Here is a 23,201-nt window from a genome sequence, read left to right as displayed (position 1 = left end):
TAAAGGAAGTAAAGGATAGGTATTGAGTTCAAATTTTGGACTCGGGTCTGGATTTGAGTTTGAATAGCCAGCTGTATGACCTTATTTAACCTTTCTAAGCCTCATTCTTTTTTTGTTTTTGTTTTTGTTTTGTTTTGTTTTTTTCAGCTGTAAAATGGGATAACAACCTTGGTGACCTTGGTAACCTTGATGTTCTAGGAGGGAGTAAATAGTGTCATGCCCGTGGAGCACTGAGGGTAGTTCGCCACAGGGTGAGCCCGGAGATGGTAGCTCTCACTCTGACCTTACTGTGCCGTGTCTCCAGAATATGTAATAATTGCTTTAAATAAGCTAAATTATTTCCAAGTAATAATGTATTCTCAACTTGAAGTAGAATTTAGGAGCTCCTGTTTCTCACTGACTGGTAGAGGACATATATATTTGGCAGAAAATAATAAACCTGGTACTTTTTCTAGTTGCTTTCAAGATGTATGCTCAGTAATAATCTTTGATAAACTAAACACATTCAGATTAAGTAAAATATTCCCTGTATTAAGTAGAAAATTTGTTTCATTGCTTTATAAGGGAAAGGTATTATAATCAATATTTCTATAAAATCCTGTGTGAAATTCTTGCCTAGTGCTAGTAAGGACAGTGCAGGGTAGACAGCTAAGTTTTGGCTTTTCCTTAAGTCATGATGAAATTTTTCTAAACTCACGTGGCTGAGCTTAGATTAAATTGTTTAAGAAGACAGTTCAAACTATCATCATAAGAAGGGATAAATGCTACTTATGGAAAACTCCTTGAGAACATTCCAGAGTCATCTTTGGGAAAAGGGTCTCTGCCTTAGGAAATTCACACAGGCACCAGCATATCCTTCTAACCAAGATTTGAAGGTAGGGTCTTTCTTTGTTGGGGAGAGTGCCTTCTTTTCTCTCAGGTTTTCACTAAGAATATAAGATCCTGTTGGAGGTAATTCTGAGCTCAAGGTTCTTTAATATGCCTGAAATAATAATATAATTTCATTTATAATATTGTCATTCCTGTTTTAAAAAATATTCCTCACTTAAGAGAAAATATACTTATAAGCAGAATTTAAATGTAAGATATTTTGTATTGCCATCACTTACTTTTATGGAATAATAGGGATCGGTAGGGTCTTAAAATGTCACCTTTTGTGCCTTTCACCTTTAGACTATAAGGAGGCAATATGTATTAGGGTAACATTCTAAAAAATGATATTAGTTTTAGAACTTGATAATAAGGTATGGACAATTGCTCTCCTGTCTTGTATAAGAATTGTTAACAGAAATGCATCAGGCAATGTATCTGTCTTTAGATCACAGGCAGGTAGATACAAAATATGTAAGTAATTGTCCTCATTGGAGATGCAGTTAGTAAATGCTCAGAGAGCTACAAATGACAGGAGATTAAATGGGTAAGGTCAGGCAGTCTAGGCATCACGGAAAAGGTAGAATTGGCAGAGTTTCAAAAGATGGATCTATGAAGAGAGAGAAGAAAGTGCTTTTATGAATGGAGATTAAAATGTGGTTAGGCAGTGTGTTAGAAATACATGTTTTAAGTGGCTATTAGGGACCCAGCCTACCTGAAATTAAGGTCGGAGGTAGCAGTGGAGATTGTACCTTGTTAAGGGGAATGTAGCATATCAGAATGAAGACTTTGCACCTAATTCTATGGTAAGTGTAAAGATAGTTTGGCCTATGAGTGATGTGATGGAAAACCAATTTTGGGGACACCCAGAGAATAGCGATACGGGTAATACATATATAATATGGGCCCTGAATATGGAGAGACACTCAAGAAATCAAAGAAAGATGCCAGTGAGACCTTGTTTCTAAGTGTGATTTTTAGATTCAGAATAAAAACTGTTTGCAGTGAAAAGTAATTTTATTTATATAGTTTGTAGGAACAGGACAATGGGGAAGTTATTGTGGCAGCAGAAGTTTGCAAATGTGACAAGGTACACTCAAAAAATCAGTGGGTGCCTGTGTTTAAAATGTTCTTAGTGTTGTTGTTTTTTTTTTTTTTTTTTAAATAACCATTCAGAAAAAGCTGGCTGAGGCATACAGTATAATGTGTAATTTCCAATAAAATTATTATATTCATCAACTTCTGGAGGCGTTAGAGAGTATATTTTTGTATGAAACAATATATTCTTTTCCAGGAAAATTTTATAATTTCTTAGCTCCGTGAAACCGGCTCTTGATCACCAAGAATGGTTTTTAAGGCTGGGGTTCTCATATGAGGGTGTTGAATGGCCAGGAATCTCCCAGTCACCCCAGCAGCTCTGCCTCCAAGGAGTATGCATGGGAGTCTGGGGTTCGTGTCGCCTGACGGAGGGGCCCCAGTTGGTCTGGCTGCCTCGGGAGCCCCTCATTGAAGACTCAGCAGGGGAAGCGGATGCTTTCCAGCCAGCGGCCTTGTTGCAGGCTGCTCTGGAACATCGGAGGCCTTCCTGCTGACAAGAGGACACTATGGCTTCATCTCCAGAACTTGGCTTTGTCCCAGGTTCCAGCTTGGAGTGCCCTTGGTCCACAATGTTGTGGGCTCTCCAGCCTTCTTCACCTTGGCCAAAGGGACCCAGGGCCAACTTGCCTTGCCCACCCCTCATGGAGGAGTTCCTTGTGCCCATGTTGTCCTCAGCCCTCAGCATTTTACAGGAAAGGGCTGATCAGGGTACTTGGGTTGGCCTTCATCACACAAGCCATAGGCCTTATGTTTGGAAACTTAGGAATGTATTTAAAATAATTATTTCATTTCTTCACCAGGAGAAAATGGTAACTTAAACTGGATTGAATATGATACTCTTGATGAAATATATCTTAACTTCATAGATCTCTTTAAGTCATCAAGTTTTAGGACTTCTTTAGTGACATATTCATTACTATTCATGATTGAAAAGCAGCTTGCTCTTAATTTGCTGTCCATGATCTCTTATTTCACTGACCACAATTTTTAATTGTCTCGCCTATGAGATCTCATGAAAGACATCCTGTGAGAATATTAATAAGTAAATTACAGTTAATCCCCATAGACATTTATGTATTAAGTTTTGTTTTGCTGTTCAGATATTCAGTGTGTGTGCCCAGTCCCAGGAGAGAGAATGTAATATTTTAATCTATAATATCATTAATTTGATTTGTGCTAACGTTTTTACTTTCCCTAAAAAGAAGGAAGAAGCAATATTGAGTTGTACCTTGACTCTTAAGCCCTTTTGCATGTGTAATAAAACTGAAATATGTTATGGGTTGTGTTTGTTAGTGGGATCTCTCTTTGGACACCTTATTTTTTAGGGCTTTTAGAAAGAGGATCATTAAGGAACATTTCTTTAAACTCCTTTCCCATTGAGCTTTTGTGGAATAAATGTTTTCAGGATTTACTGGAAAAATCTCAAAATTCATCTGTATTGTGGTGAAATTCCTAAACTGGTAGGCCTGGTTGGTAAAGTGCATGAACTGGCCATTTGAATTGATTTTATTGTAGGTCATCAGTTTGAAACTTACTTCAATTCATATTAGCAGTTGTAAGTATCAGAATAATTCTTCCTATCTTAAAAAGAACTGAAAAACATTCCATTAATATACTATCTGGTCTAGATATAATTAATCTTTGTTACTCAGTGAAAACAATTTCCTCTGCTCTTTGAGGACGTGATATCTTATTGTTAAAACTTTTATTGACCTACCATCGATTTGCTCAGTCAACTATTAGCCCAGTTCTTAGAGATTTTTATTAAGCACTGGCTATTGACTCATTCAATATATATTTGTTAAGCATCTGCCATACTTAGGTCAGATGCCGGGACTGAAAAGATTAATGAAATATCATTCTTTTCTTCAAGTAATTTATAGCAGAAGGGGTGGGGAACCCAGGAATGAAGATAGAGGCACAAAAGGCAAACTTTAAATAAAATTTATTTTTAGAGCCATTTTACGTCATAGCAAATTGAGTAGAAAGTACAGAGAGTTCCTATAATAAGTGTCCCACCGCCAACACGTGCATAGCCTCTGCCATTATCAACACTCCCACAAGGGTGGCACATTTGTAACAGTTGATGGACTTATAATGACACATCATAATTATACAAAGTCCATGGTTTACATTATTCTATGGGTTTGGACAAATGTATAATGATGTGTGTCCACCTGTACAGTATCATACAGAGTATTTTTACTGCCCTCAAAGTCCCATGTGCACTGCCTGTGCACATGATCATTCCCTTCCCCCAAACCCTGAAAACCACTGATCTTTTTATTGTCTCCATAGTTTCTGCCTTTTCCAGAATGTCGTATAGTTGGACTCATACAGTCTGTGTTATCGGATTGGCTTCTTTCACGTAGTAATATGTATCTGAAGTTCCTCCTTGTCTTTATAGCTCATCTCTTCAGCACTGACTGACATTCCATTGTTGGTATGTACTACAGTTTATCCGTTCACCTGCTGAAGAACATCTTGGTTGCTTCCAAGTTTTGGCAGTTATGAATAAAGCTCTGTGTAGGTTTTTGGGTGGACATAATTTTCAAAACCTTTGGGTAAATACTATGGAGTGCTATTGTCATTGTGCATGGATTGTATTCTAAGAGTTTATGTTTAGTGGGGAGCATGGGTGGCACAGTCAGTTAAGTGTCCCAACTCTTCGTTTTGGCTCAGGTCATGATCTTGAGGTCGAGATAGCCCCACATCAGGCTCCTCCTCACTCAGCACAGAGTCTGCTTAAGACTTTCTCTTTTTCCTCTCCCTTTGCACGCACTCTCTGTCTCTCTCTCTCGGACAAATAAATAAATCTTTTTTTTTTTAAAAAAAAAAAGGTAGGTTAGGTCTGTAAGAAACTGCAAACTACCTTCCAAAGTGGCCATACCATTTTGCAGTTCCACCAGCAGTGAGCGAGAGCTCCACATCTTCATCGGCATTTGGTGCTGTCAGTGTTCCGGATTTTGGCCATTTTAATGGGTGTGGTAATGGTACCTTGTTACTGTTTTAATTTGCATTTTCCTGATGACATATGATGTGGGGCATCTCTTCCCATGGTTATTGTCATCTGTGTCACTTCCTTTGTGAAGTTGTCTGTTGAGATTTGGGGCCCATTTTTCCATGGGGTTGCTTGTTTTCTTACTGTTGAGTTTTAAGAGTTGTTTGTATATTTTGGATAACAGTCCATGATCAGATGGCTTTCGTAAACACTGTCTCCTAGTCTGTGGCTTGTATTTCATTCTCTTAATGCCTTTCACAGAGCAGAAATTTTTCATGAAATTCAGCTTATCAGTTTGTCTCATGGATCATGCCTTTGGTTTTCTATCTACAAAGTTATAACCATCCCCAAGGTCATCTGGAGCTCCTCCTGTGTTATCTTCTAGGAGTTTCACACTTTATGTTTTACACTTAAGCCTATAGTCAATCTTGAGTTAATTTTTATGAAGGATAGAAGTAAGGTCTGTGTCTAGGTTTACTTACCTTACATTAGAGTAGCACTTTGTCATAAAAAAAATTTCGTATTCATTTCTTTTAACCTTCTTTCGATCCTAACTTTTTGAAATAGGTGGCATCTCTTATTTCCTCATTAAAAATTTAAATTTTGGAGCAAGTAGGTTTTGCCTGGGTACTAGGTGAATGAGCAGTAAGTTTGGAAAGATAATTTGAGTCAAAGCCAATTGGCTTTGAAAGCCAAGCTAAGAAATTGGTTATTTAGGAGGAAGTTGAAGGACAGAAGTTTTTTGACAGATGAATGCAAGGTTAGACTTGAGCTTCAGAGTGTCCTGCCCAGCTCTGTTGCTTAGGCTGGATTGGACAAGGAAGGACTGGCAGAGACTGGTAAGAAGCCGTTGGCAGTAGTCTGGGCTGCGGGTGATGTGATCTGCAGGTCTTGTGATCAGAAAGGTAGCAGTGACCCTGAGTAGCAAGGAGACATGAGAGATCCATGTCCAGAAGCTGAATGGGGAGAATCTGGCAGCTTACTGATGAGACAAAAGCTTTCAACCTGAATGAAGGCAGGTGTCCAGTACATCCCTGAAGGCTTTACCTTGGGCGACCAGGATACTTGGTTATGCCAGAAATTGGAAAATCAGATCGAACTGATATCAAAGTCAAGGTGATGGTTAGTCTGGGACATACTAACTTTGAGGTACAGGTAGGATATCCAGTCTGAGACTTTAAGCAATTTGTAAAGGTGGTATTCAAAGGTATTCCATAACTGTAGTGGAAAACAGAAGATTGAGCAGTCACTGGTCCATATCGCTTTGGCAGGGGAGGTGGAGGGAAGAATATGAAATGACCAAGGTAGAATACAAAGAGAAATACCCAGTGTCTCTCTTGCAGGGGTGAGAAGACAAAGATGACAAGGAAAAGGAGGAATTGGAAACATAGGAGAAAATCTCAGCTACCAGATATCACAGAAGAGAGTCTCAAAGAGAGACAGTCATTGGAATCAGATGGAGCTGAGAGATTAAAGAGAAGGAGGCTGTTGCCTTTGATAAAAATAGTTGGTTGGTGACCTTTATAAAAGCAGCAGTGAGTGTTGGTGGTGGGGGATGTGTTGCAGATTACAGAAGGTGCGTGAGTGACAAAGTCAGCAGGGGTTACTCAGGAGGGATTAGAAATTGGCAAAATAAAAAATGGGGCAGCGTAGGAGGGGTAACAGGTTGTCAGCGTGCTCTGGGGGGAGAAGTGTGTAAATACAGTAGATGAGGGAACAGTTGGGATGGTGGTGGGTCCACAAAAGAGGTCCCTCAGAGGGAGCGAGTGGGGGAATCAGAGACGAAATGGATCAAATGTGGTTTTGATTGAATGGACCTGACCATGATTAGCCATATTCCCCCCTTGGTTACTTTTCCTTTGGAAATGTGTTTAGAGAAATTCAGTTTGGGGAAATGTGTTATAAATTGTACAGTAGTATATAAATATGAGGTGGTATTATTCAAATTCAAGTCACTTTAAGCAATTACACCATTTCAAAACCACAAGAGCAGTCTTTAATAATGTAATTTGAAATCGAAAATAATTCTGAACATAAAGTGCTCTAGCTCTGTGAATGTGGAAAGTGTTGTTAAATGAAGGCTGGGAACTTTTTTGTGGCCAGCATGTAAATGTGAATTATCATTTACAAAGTAGAAGACAGTGTATATCCTGGGAAGAAAGAAAAGAGTGTTAAAATAAGCAGTTGGAAAGCAAAAGCCAGAAGTTGAAGGGAGAAGGGAAGTGTAGATAATTCGTAAGAATAATTGTGGGATATGGTTTTTTCTTTGGCTCTCTCTTCTTTCTTTTCAGTAGATAAATAGGACAAACCTTTGGCCTTAACTGCTTTTTATTACGAAGTTAATAGTTTATGGTATTTATTGCATATTCCTGTATCAGTTACAGAGTCCCAGCCGGAACCAGATGACATACTCAAAACGGATAAGTCCCGAATGTTTAGTAAGAGGCCATTTACGGGGGGTGCCTGGGATTGAGGGAAGGAGGATGGAAGGTGTAGCCCCAGGAGCCAGCAGTGTCTAGAAGGGACTGCCGTGTTCCGTGGGAAGGGACCTAAGCTACTGCTTAAAACTGTAGCACGGTGGGGAGGGCCTGAGGCAGCAGTGAGTGGGGGCTGGAGCGGGGGCCTTGGGGGTAACACACGCCTGCCCCCTGCCGCCCGTTGCTGTCCCCCTGTCTTTCAGGTGCCTCCCAGGGCCAGAGAGTAACTGGAAGCCACTGGGGAAGGCGGCCCAGAGGACTGCACGCTGCAGGGGTCGGCCTCCTGGGGGCTGGGCAGGGGCAGAGGGCGGAGCAGCAAGGGCACACAGGGCGGCGGGCACAGTTCTTTCCCGGCCTGTTGCTTTGCAGCCCGCGTTGTACCTCTTTTAAGATCGTCGTGGACTTTTCTTAGTCACTTCTGATTGGGAGAAACCTCGGGAAATTATCCTGCATTCCCCGAAGCGAACCCTCTCTGAGCTCAGGGCGGGACTGAGGGTTTAGAACACTTGAGGGCAAGAAGCCCAGCCCCTGGCTAAGGAGCTTGGACTGTGGAATCCGGCTGCCTTTCTTGGCATCCTGACTCTGCCCCTTGATAACTGTGTTACCTTGAGTAAGCTTCTTAACTTCTCTGTGCCTCTTTCTGCTGCCATAAATGGAAACAAAAACTGCATGTTACAAGGATTAAGTGAGTTAGCATGTGAGGTGCTCTGAAAGGAGTCTGTCAGCACAGTTACAGTCAGTAAAACACCAGTTGTCGCAAGGCTTACTGTCAGTCTTTGCCCCTGCTTCACTGTCCCTGCGTTATTTTTCCTTTTCCTCTTTTCTGATCCTTTACAAGTTTTCCTACATTAGAGTTCTCTGCTCCCAACTACATTTATCACCAGAGGAAGCCCTGGGTCTCTAGTGTCCACTCTCACAATTAAACAAGAGCAATAGAATAGTGTCCTTTGCAAATGATCTTTGAAGTTCTTCTGTGATAGTTCAAAGTTACACTTCTTTCCCCTCCACAATAAGGAATTGGATTGTGTCTGAAAATCGGCCTTCTCTGCTCCACTGCCCTTCCTTCTTCGCCCCTTCCAGCCGGCTGAGTCACCTCCGGGATTTTGCGAATAGCTTGAATTCCCTTCTCCAACACGAAATGGGCCAAGGTATACGCCAAAAAATGCATTTAGCTTTATAATTTTCAGCAGTAATGGGGCTTGGAAAGAGATATTATGGAAGATGTAATAATACTTCAGAATAATAAATGCCTTCAGAAGAGCTTCCAGTGTGGTTAAGTGACTTCTCACTGAAAGATCGAAGGTCCAAGAGCCAGGAATTTGCACAGTGTGCATTGTCTGATGCTAACAAACCGTTACTCAGCTTTGTTCTTCGGTGGGGCTTTTGGGTTTTTTTCTTGACAAGTACTTTATGTGTTTTCACTCTGAATAGTCTCTACTCTTCCTTAGGTACTCTTGTTCTCAAAGAGTATATTTGGTAGAGAAAAGGAAGGACAAAGAAGAAAATGAATGCAGCCAGCTGCCTTAGTGATTCGTGCAGTGGTTAGTTTTATCACTTTGTAAAAGTTGGTTGGCCTTTGTGGCCTCTCTGTGGAAGGCTGGCCCGTCCGCTATTTTAGGACAGTTTCAAGTTCTTACCAATTATTTCCTTACTCGGTACTTTAACTTCACAATAAACTGATAAGTGATGTTATAGAAGAGACACTAATGATTTCTTGAAATATATTTGAACAGTATTCATTTAAACTTGTAAAATAGAGTTTACTTGGGAAAATCTTTAAAATTTGGGGAATAATCAGGAGGTAAAAAAATAAACTTTGACAAAAACTTCAGAATGTTCAGGTAAAACACCTTCTTAGCTTAAAATATTTTGGAAAATGCAAATTTAAAATATTTCCATCAGCTTAAAATTTCCTTTAAACTTCTTAGTCACCCTCAAACTCCTTCCGGTTTTGACTTTGAAAATTAATTTTCTCTAATCACGAAGTTGAAATTTGTATAGACTTCTTGGGTAGGAGCATGTCTCTCTTACACCTGATTAAAAATGCCATTTCCCTTAACCTGTCAGCAACTCAGTGAGCAGTCAGACCGCATTGTGCAGTATCTTGTCTGACAGGAGGACAGCAGTCCAAAGAGAAAGATGACACAAATTGGTGCCACACTTCCATAAATAGGCACATTTTATTTTTCACCAAGCTAATTCAGTCCAGTTCAGTTAACTCTTTTTTCCCCCCCTTCAGGACAGATCAAGAAAGGCAGCCATGAATGACTGAGTGTGTCGTGTGTTTGACACGTCAGTGTGTGAAAATAAAGCCGGCCACAAGGGAGGGGCCGTGCCTTTGGATTGCAGACAATGCCCCAGGCGAGGGCCCTGTCCCTTGGCTCTGCTCTGCACACTGCTGGCAGCCGTGGTGGGGGGCAGCCGGGCTGGCTGCGCACGACACCCTTGCCCCTTCCCGGAGGCGACCTTTGTGATTTCAGCATTTTTAAGAATCGCAGACATTTTTCTGGCTGCCACTCAGTCTCACTTGGGCTCCACAGGCCAAAGCTCCTGGATATTACACACTGATAGTTTTGTGATTCGGGTAAAATCTGTGTCCTCCATGTCTGTTTTTGGAAAAAAAATCTTTATTACAATAAATATAATGCAGGCAGTTCCGTTTCTCAGTTCAGTGCTTTCTTCCTGAGACACAGGATGACATTTGTACAGTCATAATACTGCTCGTGATATTCATAAAGTCATCGTAGTTGTCAACCGTAACACTGTGGGGTATGCTACCGGAGTGAACTGCCTAAGTAGCATTTATGAAAGATTGAAATTGTCAAAAACTCGCCCGCTTCTCTAAGGGATCAGATCCGAGAACCCCATCTTTTGCATCAAGAGCCCTCAGGGCTGCTGCTTCCGCACAGCCTTGTGTTCTGGTCTCTTCCGTGTCCTTCAGTGGCCCTGCTGTCTTGCGCCCCAGGCCACACGTCTGTCTTCAGAGCACGCGCGCTTGCTCTCTCTCTCTCTCTGGCAAACCTGTGTAATCTTAAATCCAATTTTTTCCTTGACTTTGGCCTTTCTTTGACTTAGCCCTCCAAGACTAACCTGACGTTGACTGCCTTGGACTCCAAATCGGGGAGGACGGGGACCCCATGTGTTAACAGCCGCTCCCGCGGCTCTCCAGGCCTGTGTGTGCCGTATGATCATGGCTTTTGGATTTTATTTTTGTTAATTTCTTTTAAGCCACTCTTTGGTCACCCTCTTGAGGGTTTTGCTGGTCCACTGACGCTAGGCTGAAACCATCCAGAACACCATAAAGACTGTGGATGAGAAAGTGGATCAGCTGCATTAGCCTGTTGCTGCGGTGTTCATTTGTGTGTAATTAAAATATGTTTTAATCTTCTCCACCGTGTCACCCAGCTCTACTGAAGTACTCAAATTTATCCACAGGAGTTCTGCTAGAAAAGGTCAGTCATCAGTTGGGGAAGCTCATACTAGGAATCTTAGTCACACAAATGAAATGTTGGACGTGTGAGGCATTCTCTCAATCCAGAAACACAAGTGTGCCCCATGGGTTTATAGCTTGGGACATGTGCCTGTAGGAATAGAGTTTGTCCAGATGTTATAGCCAGTGTTCAGACTTTCCGTGTGTACCACCAGAAGTTGTAGGTGTGAATTTCTTCAGAGGATCCCAATTATTTGGCTGATAAAACACAGATAATGAAGAAAAAATGTCTATTTTACAGTTAAGTATTTTTGGAGGGAGGAGGGGGATAAAAAGGTTCCTAAGACAGTAGGGCTTTGTAGAGGCTCTAATGCCCAATACTCTTAAGTGCTGGGTAAAAGTTAAACTTGAATAGCAATGATGAAATATTTACTCATCAGATGGCTTTGAAGTTTAGCCTCTTTTTGGTTGCAGTCCCTTCCTAATGGACACGTTTCAAAGAAGAAAGTGATTACAGCATTCAGCTGTGATGTTCTCTTAAACTCTCCACCTGGAAGAAATCCATCTTGTTTTGGTCCATTTGGATATTGAAATTTTGAGGATCACTTACTTAGAAATCACATTAATGACAGAAATAGTTCTTACAACTCTGAACTCATTCTCATTGTTAGGATAATGTTTAAAAGTTAATATTTCTAATGCCTATATAATTTTTTTTAAAGATAGCTTTAACTCTGGCATTCTACAGTCTTTCCAACTAAAATTTATTGAATTCTCCACAGTTTATATCAGAAGAGCCTCAGGTGAGTGTGTGTGTATAAAGTGAATAGTAAGTGATAAAATCACTCAAGTTTAAAGATTTTTAGAAACTATACATTTAGAGATACAGTTCTTCAGTTCTGATAATAACTGAAGGGTTTTCCTTTAAGGTTTAAAATTGTAGGTGCTTTACAATGTTGAGTAAATATTGCTTTTCTCCTGCATCCTGGGTTAAGTTTCATTTATCCACGTCATTGAGGATGTTGCAGTGTTGGTTAGAAAGGTTCTGTTTTATGTTCCCTCAACCACGTGGACTGTGCAATACACTTTTAACATTTGTGTTTGTCTTTTGTTCCTTAGTTTTCATATGAATCCGACAAGTAATGAGGAGCTCAGGAAAATCCCGGTAAGTTATAGAGGGGTTACTGCATTACGGGAAAAGAAGCTACAAGCCTGCCTTCTGTCTGGTACACATTTTTAAAAAGACCTTCATCCCGAATCCCCCAGTTACCTTTGGATTATAGTTTAATGTGGCGATCTGGAGAGAAAGAAGAAAAGCAAAATTCCAGCTTTGTCTTTAATATATGATTAGGGTGTGACTTTATGATCTGTAGAAATTCAAGCAAATATGATTGTTCTCATTGAAGCCAATTTAATATCCACATATTTTGTTTACAGATTGTTTTAAAATGGATGTGAAAGCTGTATGTCAAGGTCAACATTATAGTTAGGAAATAAGAGCATGTGGAGAAAATGAACAAGTTTTTGTTGTTGTTGTGGCAAAATCAAAGAAAGAATAAAACTGCCTTAGTAAACAATAAGGAAAGCATCCTGGCAAGAGGTCTAGTTAACTGGGAGAGGCTTTGAAGGGACCTTTAGGACACTTACTTTCTTAGTCCAAACAAAACCAAAATATATTTATATTTTATTTTATTTATTTATTTGACAGAGAGAGATCACAAGTAGGCAGAGAGGCAGGCAGAGAGAGAGGGGGAAACAGGCTCCCTGCTGAGTGGAGAGCCCAATGCGGGGCTCGATCCCAGGACCCCGAGATCATGACCTGAGCCGAAGGCAGAGGCTTTAACCCACTGAACCACCCAGGCGCCCCCAAAACCAAAATATATTAACAGGCTTGGAAGTGACCAGCCGGATTAACTCACAGATTTTGCAAGGACCGTTCAGATATCTTAACTTCATTTTGTTATTATTTGAAGTCCAGATTTGACTCTCTGTTCCGAGTTCCACTGCATCTTCAGTCAATTAGTTCTAAATGCATCAGACCTAGAGAGTAAGTTACTTTACAAAAATATGGGCACATGTTCTTGGTAGAAAACTGAATTCTCACTGAGTAACAGAAATAGAGTCTTTATTCCAAAAGGCTGGTGGTTGCTGTTTGAACCATCTGTCCTTAATGTGTGTGATCCAGATGTATAATAAGAATTTTTTAAAGCAATAACATATCACAATTTTCTGTGATGTGATACGCCTAGAAGACAGTGTGGCTTGGTGTATAAACCATTCTAAATGTAGTCATTTGTACTTGGAATTGTAGAAAACATTGTAGAAACCGAGGACTTTGTACTGCGTTTTTGCTGTTTTATGCAAATGATTTATAAGTTTTGATGTTTCATAAATACTCAAGTCTTTAGAATATGGCAGTCTGGTGAGAAATGTCAGAATATATGAAGCCAGCCTTTGATCAGATAGTAAAATGAATTCTATCAGGCAGTTACTTAATCTCAAACAAAATGCAACATCAAAAAATCGATCGAATGTGCAGCTATTGTTTATTAAGTAACCTTAATTACAATTTCTCTGTGCTTGTAAATGTACTTTTCCCAATCTTGTAATTTATTGCTGTAAAAGCATCCTTAGAATTCTTTAAAGAAATAAAATGTGAAAATTGTTTTAGTTAAAGGATTTAAAGGTGATAAAAGAATCCTTGATGTGTGATTATTTTTCTCCAGAATACTAACTATTCTAAATGACAGTGAAAGGATTACTAGGTGTTGTTAATTTACTGCAGGATACAATTAAGAGGAGCCAGCTCATCCTTCTAGCGAGCGTTCTTGAGGGAAAGTATTTGAATGATTTTTGTGTTGAAGATTATAAGATGTTTGAAGTAATTTACATTAAGTTCTCTGATAATAGCCATCCACCAAGTTATTTTTTCCCCCTTCTGGACGTAGTATTTTGTAATTAAGTTTGTATGTCTTCCATGCTGTTGCCAACACCTGTCTGTGAAAGCGCAGTGTTTAAACAGGACCAGTAGCCAGTTGAAAGGGCAGTGCGAGCTCTTTAAGGCCTAATTAAGAACTGAAAGGGAGATGAAGGCAGTAGGACAAAAGATGTGAAAGTAGCTGAGATGATATTCCCAGAGCAAAGTTCCTCATTAGAACAATAATGAGATGATCAGAGAATGCCAAGCCTTCCTCTTATCTCTCTTTCTCTCCTCGAGCTGCCTTGGATGTCAGTTAGTGCCCCACCAATATTTGGTTACCAGGACAACCTTTCTTTAAATCTTCAGTTATTTTGAGTCCTGATAATTTGCTTTTGTTGAAATTTAAATATTGCAAAAAATATACATTTCCTAGTTTAAAAGGCGAGGCTCTCTGTGAAGTAAAAATAGATCACTAGGAATTCTCCAAAGTCTTTTGTACAAGTCTGCTATTTAAAATTCCGATCGGGAAACTTCGTGTAATAATTCTGCTATCTCTCACCCACTCCCTATTTGCTGATATCTGCATATGGAAATTTTGAACAGAGGTTGGGTGGGAATGACAAAAGGATTGGTTGTGAAAGGGGAAGAGAGAAGACAAATTTACATTAAATTGCAATATAAGAAGACATCTTAAGAACACATGTGCTATCTGTGTGGAGCCCTGGGAGTAAATATTAAGTAGTCCGGAGTCCCACTGTGGGTTACGCGAGTCTCTACCAGTTTGGAGGTTTCTCAATTTTAGAAGTTTTTCCAAGGACAGTATTAGACTATCCTTTGGAAAAACAACCAATTTTTGTATTTGCCTGAGAGTTTTCCTTTTTAAGCAAAATAATTTTTGTGACCATAAAATTATTTAATATCCTATTATATTGATTAATATTAATCCTTATTATTTTGGGGGGAACTATGTCAACACCAAAAGGAGACACAGATCTATACACATGTATTGAGTATATCAGTCAGTTTGAGAATCTTATGCCTGAAATTAGAAGGGTTAAATGCTTTTCAAATATGGGATAAAACCTGAAACTAAGCACAAAACTGTTTTTAATTATTTTATATTCTTTTCCAGAATATAGTTTATAGTACATGCATTTCTAAGATGTTTTCCTGCCTAGAAACTTGATGCAGAAATTTGGGGGAAAATTTTCATATAAAAGGATAAATGGAAAATATATTGAAAAGGTCAGAAATGTATTTCCAGGAATCTGACTGTACATAAGTATTAGATGGTCATGGTGGCAGGGGGATAAGCCAAATAAAAGAATGGCTTTTCTACTCTAGATTATGACTTTAAAGCATTGAACAGTATCTTGGGATGATGATTAATTATTTTGAGAGATTAAATTGTTAGATTGATTCATATCATGGCATTAATGTAAAACTATGTATGTCAGAATAAGAATTTTTCAACATGTCTTTCATCATTGTCTTTAGAGAAATGTTTAAAAAAACTTTTAATCACATTATCTGGTAGGCTGATGTGGTTAAATATAACAATATAAATGATTTTTCTAACTGAATATCATCACTTAATTAGTTTGGAGAAATTAGTTCATATATGTATAATTTGGTTAAGATTAGAGAGCTGCTGTTATTTTGTTAAACCAAGAAAACATAAAACAGTCAGCTAGTCAGTAATGAAACCCATTTAGTCGATTTCATTAACCCATGCAATTCGCACAAGAACACGTGTTTTTAAGTATATATTTTATTAGATAAATGAAATCACATTAGTTGGATGTTATTACTTTTCTAAAATGCAGTTCAAAAAACAAATTACTTTATAGACTAGGAAATTTTAGAGTTGAAAGGAACCGTGGAGAACATCTCATTTAAGTGAGGCCTAGGCCGGTATCACTCTCAAATCTAGGCAGAATTACTTGGGTTACAGTAAGAAAGTTAGCTTACTTTTAATACATTTAAAAAATATACTTAAACCTCAATACTGTATCTTGTGTTTTCTATAGAAATTTGCTTAATATAATAAATGTTTAGTAAGAGTGTGGTTAGGAAATTGTAAGGTTGAAATGTCTAAACTGTTCATGACCAATTAAAAAAATTAGTAAATACATGAGAGTGTGTGTGTGAGGGGGTCGTGTGTATACTCTAATTATTACAAAAGATTGAGAGAGAGAAGAAAAGTAAACCAACACTTGTCTCCAGAGTTGTGGTAAAGCAGTATTTTTAAATGGCTTTTAGGGACAAAGGTAATATAGCTACTAAAGTTTTATCTGTCCCCAGTTTCTTATGCTAAAGTCAGTCGTTTAAATACAGTCTTACAGAACCGAAGCTCACTTTCCGCTGGCATCCCCTCTGCTCTTTCTGTTCATCTAGTGGAGGCTCACTTTCTTTTCACTTTTTCACTTGTCTTGAACATTTCAGCTGCTTTACACGGAATCTCAGCCCCTCCAAATGAGCCTCCCCACTGCCGCCATTTTAATTTTCCTAGAACGTCACTTCAGTCGTATCCTGCCCCTGTTTAGAAACCTTCAGTGGCCTCCCGGTTTCCCTTGCAAGAATCCAGCATCCTTGACAGTCTGTCGGAACCTCCCATCTCAGCCTCGCCGTGCTCTGCCCCGAACCCTGGTTCCCGGCGCCGGTCCTCCCTGATCTGCTGTCCAGCCCCCTGTGCCTTCAGCCCGGTTTCCTCCTTTAAACAAGCAGAGCCCACTGCTTGCCTGTTACCATTTCTGCTTGGCCGAGTCTCTGAAGGCCTGGCATGAGCTCTCTCTTCCCTATAAAACGTGACAGATTCCATGAGGTTGGAGCAGTTTTCGATCCTGAATTTTTCCCTTTTTGCTTGAGAAGGAAGTGACTCTGGGAACAGAAGCATCCAACTGCCACCTGCTCTTCAGATGTTTCTCTGGATGGCAGAGTTGGGGTGTCTGGAGGGGGAGAGGCTAAAAGTTACACTTTCGCTTTCCTCATGAGTGCGAGACATATATCAAATTTAAGTAGATCCTGAAAATGAGTCAAGACAAATTTAATCCAATGAAATCAAAAAAGGGAGAAAAGCCTTTTCGCATTTACCTTCCAGTCACTGCTCTCCATCCTCCGCAGCATAGATCAGAAGCAGGTAGTCCTCGGAGCAAGGCCTGTTTCCTCAGTGTTAGCTTGTTTTCCTTAAAGCTGAATGGAAATGTTTTGAAAGAAAGTGATAAAAACCATTTCTAAGCTGTTGAGTTTTAAGGCTAGAACTATGAATAAAAAAGCATAAAGGTTGCTGCTTTATATTTGGGTGTTTATATGACGAGAGATCTAAATCCTAGACGCTGTAGATGATGTTCCAGTGCTGTTTTGATGAAATTTCCGACAAATATATTTCTTTTACTATTTGAGTGCCTTGTAGTAAAAATGAATTAAATCAGCGTCTTTTTCTGTTTGTTTATATTATTTTTGTATAAAAAGGAATACCGATAGAATAAGGTTAGCAAAATAAGTAAGTGAGTGAAATGCAGGGACACAGATACACTGATTCTCAGTGTTCCTTCACATGATTGTAGCTGAATTCTGAGTTTCCCAATAACCAAGGCAAAAAGGGAAATAAGTTATGTGGGGATTAGCACTAGGAGGAGGAAATAGACTGGTTCCTCAGGGGGAAAAAGCTCCGTTTGCCTCTAAATTAAAACAGAAGTTACCCCCATGGGGCTTCTTCCAAGGCTGCTCATTGATTTAATGCTGGAGGCCTTGAACAGTTCGTAGCAAAGCGGAGAAGCACACTTGATACTGCTGCTGCTTGAAGCCCTCTTCAATAAAAAGCCGAAGTCATAACATTAAACAACAGTTTGTTGGAAGCGATTCCAAGAGGATGAAGCCATTGTCCAAAGGAATAGTTTCCAGTAGCTTCTTAAGAGTTTTTCCAAGTAAACTCTTAGAGATCTTTAGTTTAAATTTATTTCAGTTATATCTGATATAGAACATTTTATCTCTTAATCCTAAATTATATGGTCAGTTCCGTATATTAGGACATTGTCCACAGTGTTTAAAAAAAAAATGATTCTAGCAGGATTTAGAATTACAGTCAATGGTTTGGTGCATCTGCCCTACTTCTTGCCTCAGGACTCAGTAGCTGCAGTATGAACGGTCGCATTGGTTCTAACCACGGACACAGAAAAAACTTGGTCAGGGTTTGAAAAATCAAAAGTTGTTCAAAATAATTCTGAATTTGTCCCCCACGTTCTGTCTCCTAAAGTGACCCATCTTTTCTGTTCCAGGACAGCAATCCTTTTGATGCCACGGCAGGGTATCGTGGTCTGACCTACGAGGAGGTCCTCCAGGAGCTAGTGAAGCACAAAGAGCTCCTTCGGAGGAAAGACACCCACATCCGGGAACTCGAGGACTACATCGACAACCTCCTCGTGAGGGTCATGGAGGAGACCCCCAGTATTCTCAGAGTGCCGTACGAACCGTCCCGGAAAGCTGGCAAATTCGCCAACAGTTAATCAGCCAGGAGTACTGCATTTGTGATTGGGGCAAAAAGGAAAGAAGAAAGAGACAAGAAAATCTTGGTACTGCAAGAAACTACATTATCAGGCTTCATTATATACTCGACTCCGTTGCGAAAAATTCCTTTACCTGTAAATATTAGCAGGGACCATCAAGAGTGACCTTTGAAGTGAGCTAAATAATTTAAACATTTAAAGTGAAAATGGGCCAGATTCTCAATGAATAAGCAGTTCCTTAGGATTTTCACTGAGGTGCCGGCGCCGGCCTCCTAACCTGCCGTAGGCCTAGGGATCACTTCAGAAGTACGCGACTTCTTATTCCTCAGGACTAGAGCTCATAAAGCAGAATCGATGCTGGGGCTGGTTTCTTAGAAGTCAGTTTGTAGACTGACTTAGCTGCAGGAATACTGCTTATTATAAACACTAAAAAAAGTTCACATTTTATATGCATATATATGTACATGAATATATGTTCATATATCTTTGTATATAAAATACATGCATATACCTCACATATACATGTGTTTTTAGAACATTTAAAAACAGCTGATTGTCTCGAAAATTAGGATACCAGCTTCTTAATTTGGAAATCCGTGTGTGCTCTATCAATGCAAAAACAAGCCATCATTGCTACTAGTACAGTTTGTTGTAGGGAAGCTGCTTCAGATCACTCTTGACTTTGCAAATCTTGGTTTCACAGTGAGGGCCGCTCCTATATATTATTCCAGCATCAGATGTTTGCTCTTTTTCTAAAAAGAATGATTCCAGGTTTTTTTGGTTTTCTTTTTTTAGGCATGACATATTTAAGGAAAATTGACTAGCATCACAATAGTACAGATTTCTTAAGTTCATCTTTTAACATTTGCGTTTCGTTCAGTAGAAGGGGAGCTAATGTAGTTTGTCCTGTTGAGATTCCGAATGTCTTGAAGGACATTATTAGGAAGTTAGATCTGAAAAGAATTCTGGGGCGGGGTGGGGTGGGGGGAGTAGGGGATCGTCTGATGCCTGATAACCCAGAGCAATGGGCAAATTCTAGGAATGAAGAATTCGGTGTGGTTTCAGGTTACGTAAATAATAGAACAGATGGTTGCATTTGGGTCTTGAACCAAAATAAGAGTCACTAAAGGAGCAGTGAGTTGTTGGAACTGCCCTTCGCTAGCATGGCACCGTACGCACTGTTCTACATGGACCCTTAAGAATTGGTTTATTGCAAAATTCTGTGTCAGCTCTTTTAAGTCTCTCCCCCAAAATATCGATTACTTCCGTGAATTATCTTCATAGATTTGTGCAAAATAAGCCTGAAATGTAAAGTGGAAAACAATGGTATGAAAATATTACTAGTCATCTGCTTATTTTTTCCCTTAAAAATCTGAAATACGTTTTCTATGAAACACTGAACCTGTGTTTCTGGTTTTAAAAGAAAAAAACTTCATCTATATGTGGAGACCTGTATTCTCCAGGCTTTTAATGAACTGCACTGTTGTCGAATATTTCTCTCCACAAAGACTTTATTGAAAATTCGGTACAAAGCAGATAGAATAGTTTTGCTCATTTTAATATTCTGAGTCAGATATCTTGGCCAAGTATATATTCGTGAGCTAAAATTGCTCATTTGTATTTTCTGAGTTTCCTTAGTTTTCCTATGGGAACATACGTTTTGAAATTCTAGGAAGTTTTCCTAAACACAAAAAAATTAAATAATTTTTTTTAAATGGAGAAATGGAGAAGGAAAAGTAGCTTCTACCAACTTTTTTTTTTCCACTTCTGAATTTCTGTACTAAACCTCAAAATCTGGTTTAGAATTCTATTTTCTTCTTGAGGTCTTAGTACTTATTATTTTTTAACACAGTGCCATTTTTAGTTAGTGTTTTATTCAATATTACGAAATTTTTAGCATTTTTTTCTGTTAGTATAACTGAACCTCTTCTTACACTTTTGTAAAATACTAAAATCCATGTGTTTTCAGTATTATGCCAGATTATCTGCAGATATTTTAATATGCTTTGGCCAAATTTATTCTTTATAAAATGAACCAAGATGCCAGTTTTGTATTGGGGATTTGTTTTATGTAAATAGAATTTGTTAAAAAGTATTGTTCAAATACTACTATTCTTTTTGTGAGGAAGTTCATTTCTAAGGAGAGGTTCTCTGCCAGGTTGGAAGTGTTTAGGATTAAATTTACCAGACATGAATAATCTGGTTATAACCGAATCAATGTTTTTATCTTTCAACCTGACACAAGAATTGTGCTGAAAATGAATCCGCACTTGTCACTGCCTGAAAATGTGCTGTCCCAATGTTTATGAACTTCCGCTCATGACCTGGAGTCAGACTTATGTGTTTTCATAATTTGGTCAATAGGAAACACTAAAAAAAGTAAAAATGAATTCCCAAGCAAACATGTCAGTGTTTCCTGTGTTTGGGCAGAAGAGCAAACAGAGTAGTTTTAGTTTCTAGTATTGTGGAGAAAAAAAGCCAAGAAGTTCACCTTCAGTTAATTTCTCCAAAATGTAACTTTTAAGTATTCTAATGGTATATTTTGTTAGTAGTTTAGACATAGAAATAAAAGATACGCACTCGTTAAATAATGCACAGCACAGTAGACTTACAGACAGATTTTGCTTTTAGGCATAAACAATGCATGCTGAAGAATATTCCCACCATAAGAGAATTTTTTTTTAAATCACAGAACCCATGTTTGTCCTAAACCTATCTTGAGCTAACGTATTTCTGTTACTGACTAAAGTATTTCTGCTGTTATTTTCAAAGCAGTATTGTTTTCCAGCCGATTCCCCTACCAGTTCTAAATTTGGCTTTGACAGTATTGAATCTCCTGTCTGACCACTTAGGCTTCAAACTGCATTTACTGAATCCCAGGGTTATAGCTTAGAATTGTACATAAAGTGACATGTCACCCATTCATGAAAAACGTTCAAGTATTGCTTTTTGCTACTACATTGTGCATAGAACCTCGTTTTGCCACCCCCCCCCCCCCGTGAACGTAGTAGTATCCAGAGATTATGCATAACTACATCTCTTGCTTTTGGCAGTAAATGAAGATTTTGTTGTAATTTTCCAGCTGTGAAAATGTTGCCTTGTATTTAAAAGGATTTCATGAATGGAAACCTAAGTAAAACTCAGCTCATTAGTGACAGACTTGCTTTCCTCCATCCTACCTTCACCTACTTCTCCATCCTCAGAACCCCCTCCGCCCCACTCCTTCCACCCCCATAAGGGTGCTTATTCTTTAGCAAGGAGAATCTTAAAAAGCTGCTGTCTTTAATGTATCTAGTAATTGTTACACTAGAGCTTTTATTTTCCCCTGTAGCTTTTTAGGAGAAGCAACCTACTTTGGATTTGTAATTCAAGCTGAAACTTTTTGATGTCCATGTACTCATATGTCTTATAGATATAGTGGGTGTCTGTGTGTGTGTGTGTGTGTGTGTGTGTAAGTGAAGTATAAAGCATGTTCATTCACTCGAGCTCTTTGAAGTAAGAGGTAAAGGACCACAGTGCCGCTGGTTCACAGAGATGTAAGGGTCTGTCAGCACCATCGAAAGCCCCCATTTTCACAGATTTATAACTTTAATAATCTAGATGCAATCATTGGAAGTATTTAATATGCAATAGGTAGCACCTTAACTAATTAATCTGCATATGAAGGGTTTTCTGATGTATTTAATAAGAAGTGTAGAAGCTTTCAAGCATTAAACTAGAGTTGACGTTTTATTTCATTTATTTTCTGTGTTGAAAATTTCCACTCTTACAATGGAATTGAGGTCTGTAAAAAACGATACATTGGACCTATTAATCTTTGAATCTTCCAGGCGGTTTGTATTTTGAGGTACAAAAAAAAAAAATGCTGCAGATCTAGAAATGTATATATTTAGCAGGTACTTGAAAGACACAAGCATTATTTATAACTGAAGAGTATTACATCCTATTAAGTAAAATGCTCTGGTAACTTGTATACATTTTTACAGGTACAAACCCAAAAGTCTGTAAGCATTGCATAATGTGACAGTTGTATAATTTATGTAATCTGATGCATGAATCAGAATTTTTATATAATATATAATTATCAATTTATTATAGTTGATTAAAGTGTTTAATCTTAATTCAGTTGTTGTACGTTCTTAATGCAGAGAAGACTGTACGACGCACACATTCGTACATGAGTCCTGCTTATCTTTGAACAATACTTAGGATGCCTCTTGGTTGGTGTATCACAGCAAACGTATTGTAAGACCTACAAACTCAATTCACTGTGAAAGTAGTTCTGAAAAGTCAGAGAATGGTTTCCAAGCACCCGAGACTGGACATTCTTCGACAGGTGTGGATGCCTGCCTTCAGAGGGCTGGAGCTCGTGGTTTGGGTAGAAAATGACATTTGAGTATTTCGATGGAGGTTAAGGCCGAACCCGAATGCTTCCTATTTATGCACTATTTCCTTTATTCCTCGCAGTCAGGACCATTTAGGGGTTCAGAGGAAATGTAAGACAACGAATGAACAATCGATTGGTGAAACTCAAGAATCAAGTTGACAAACCTACAGCATTTGTCACCACTTCTCATCGTCCATTTTACTCAGAAGTGACTCGTCAACACCCCTCCCACCCTCCCAGCTCAGCAGTGCAGGGCCGCACCTGTCCGTCCCATGTTAGCTGCGGGAGGCAGGCACGCAACGGGGCCAGGACAGCCGTGGTGTGGCTGGGCGCGGATGGCAGCGTCTCAGGCAGCAGTGTTACCGCAGACTGGGAGACACGATCCGGATGCAGTAAGTTTTTGGACACAAATACACATTTGGAGCAAGGGCTTTCTCAGCAGCCTAGAAAGTCTTCCTGTTTTTAACTGCTCTCTGTTTTGGGGGGCCCATTTAACACACCTCTGTATTTCCC

The 23,201-nt window shown here is 39.2% G+C and overlaps 1 protein-coding gene across 2 annotated transcripts in view; it reads left to right on the top strand.

Moving 5' to 3' along the window:
- The window catches only part of RAB11FIP2 (RAB11 family interacting protein 2), a 43,502-nt gene extending 21,086 nt beyond the window's left edge, over positions 1 to 22,416 (top strand). For both annotated transcript variants that reach the window (XM_059398685.1, XM_059398687.1), the window contains exons 4-5: positions 11,996 to 12,041; positions 18,074 to 22,416. In XM_059398685.1, coding sequence (XP_059254668.1) covers positions 11,996 to 12,041; positions 18,074 to 18,301 — 274 coding nt within the window. In that variant the 3' untranslated portion in view covers positions 18,302 to 22,416. The remainder of the gene's footprint in view (positions 1 to 11,995; positions 12,042 to 18,073) is intronic.
- The last annotated feature ends 785 nt before the right edge of the window (positions 22,417 to 23,201 follow it).

This window comes from Mustela nigripes, chromosome 4 (genome assembly GCF_022355385.1).
Source record: "Mustela nigripes isolate SB6536 chromosome 4, MUSNIG.SB6536, whole genome shotgun sequence".
In the NCBI taxonomy this organism is placed as follows: Eukaryota; Metazoa; Chordata; class Mammalia; order Carnivora; family Mustelidae; genus Mustela; species Mustela nigripes.
Note: the sequence above shows the minus strand (reverse complement) of the source record. Positions and strands in the feature narration are given on the sequence as shown.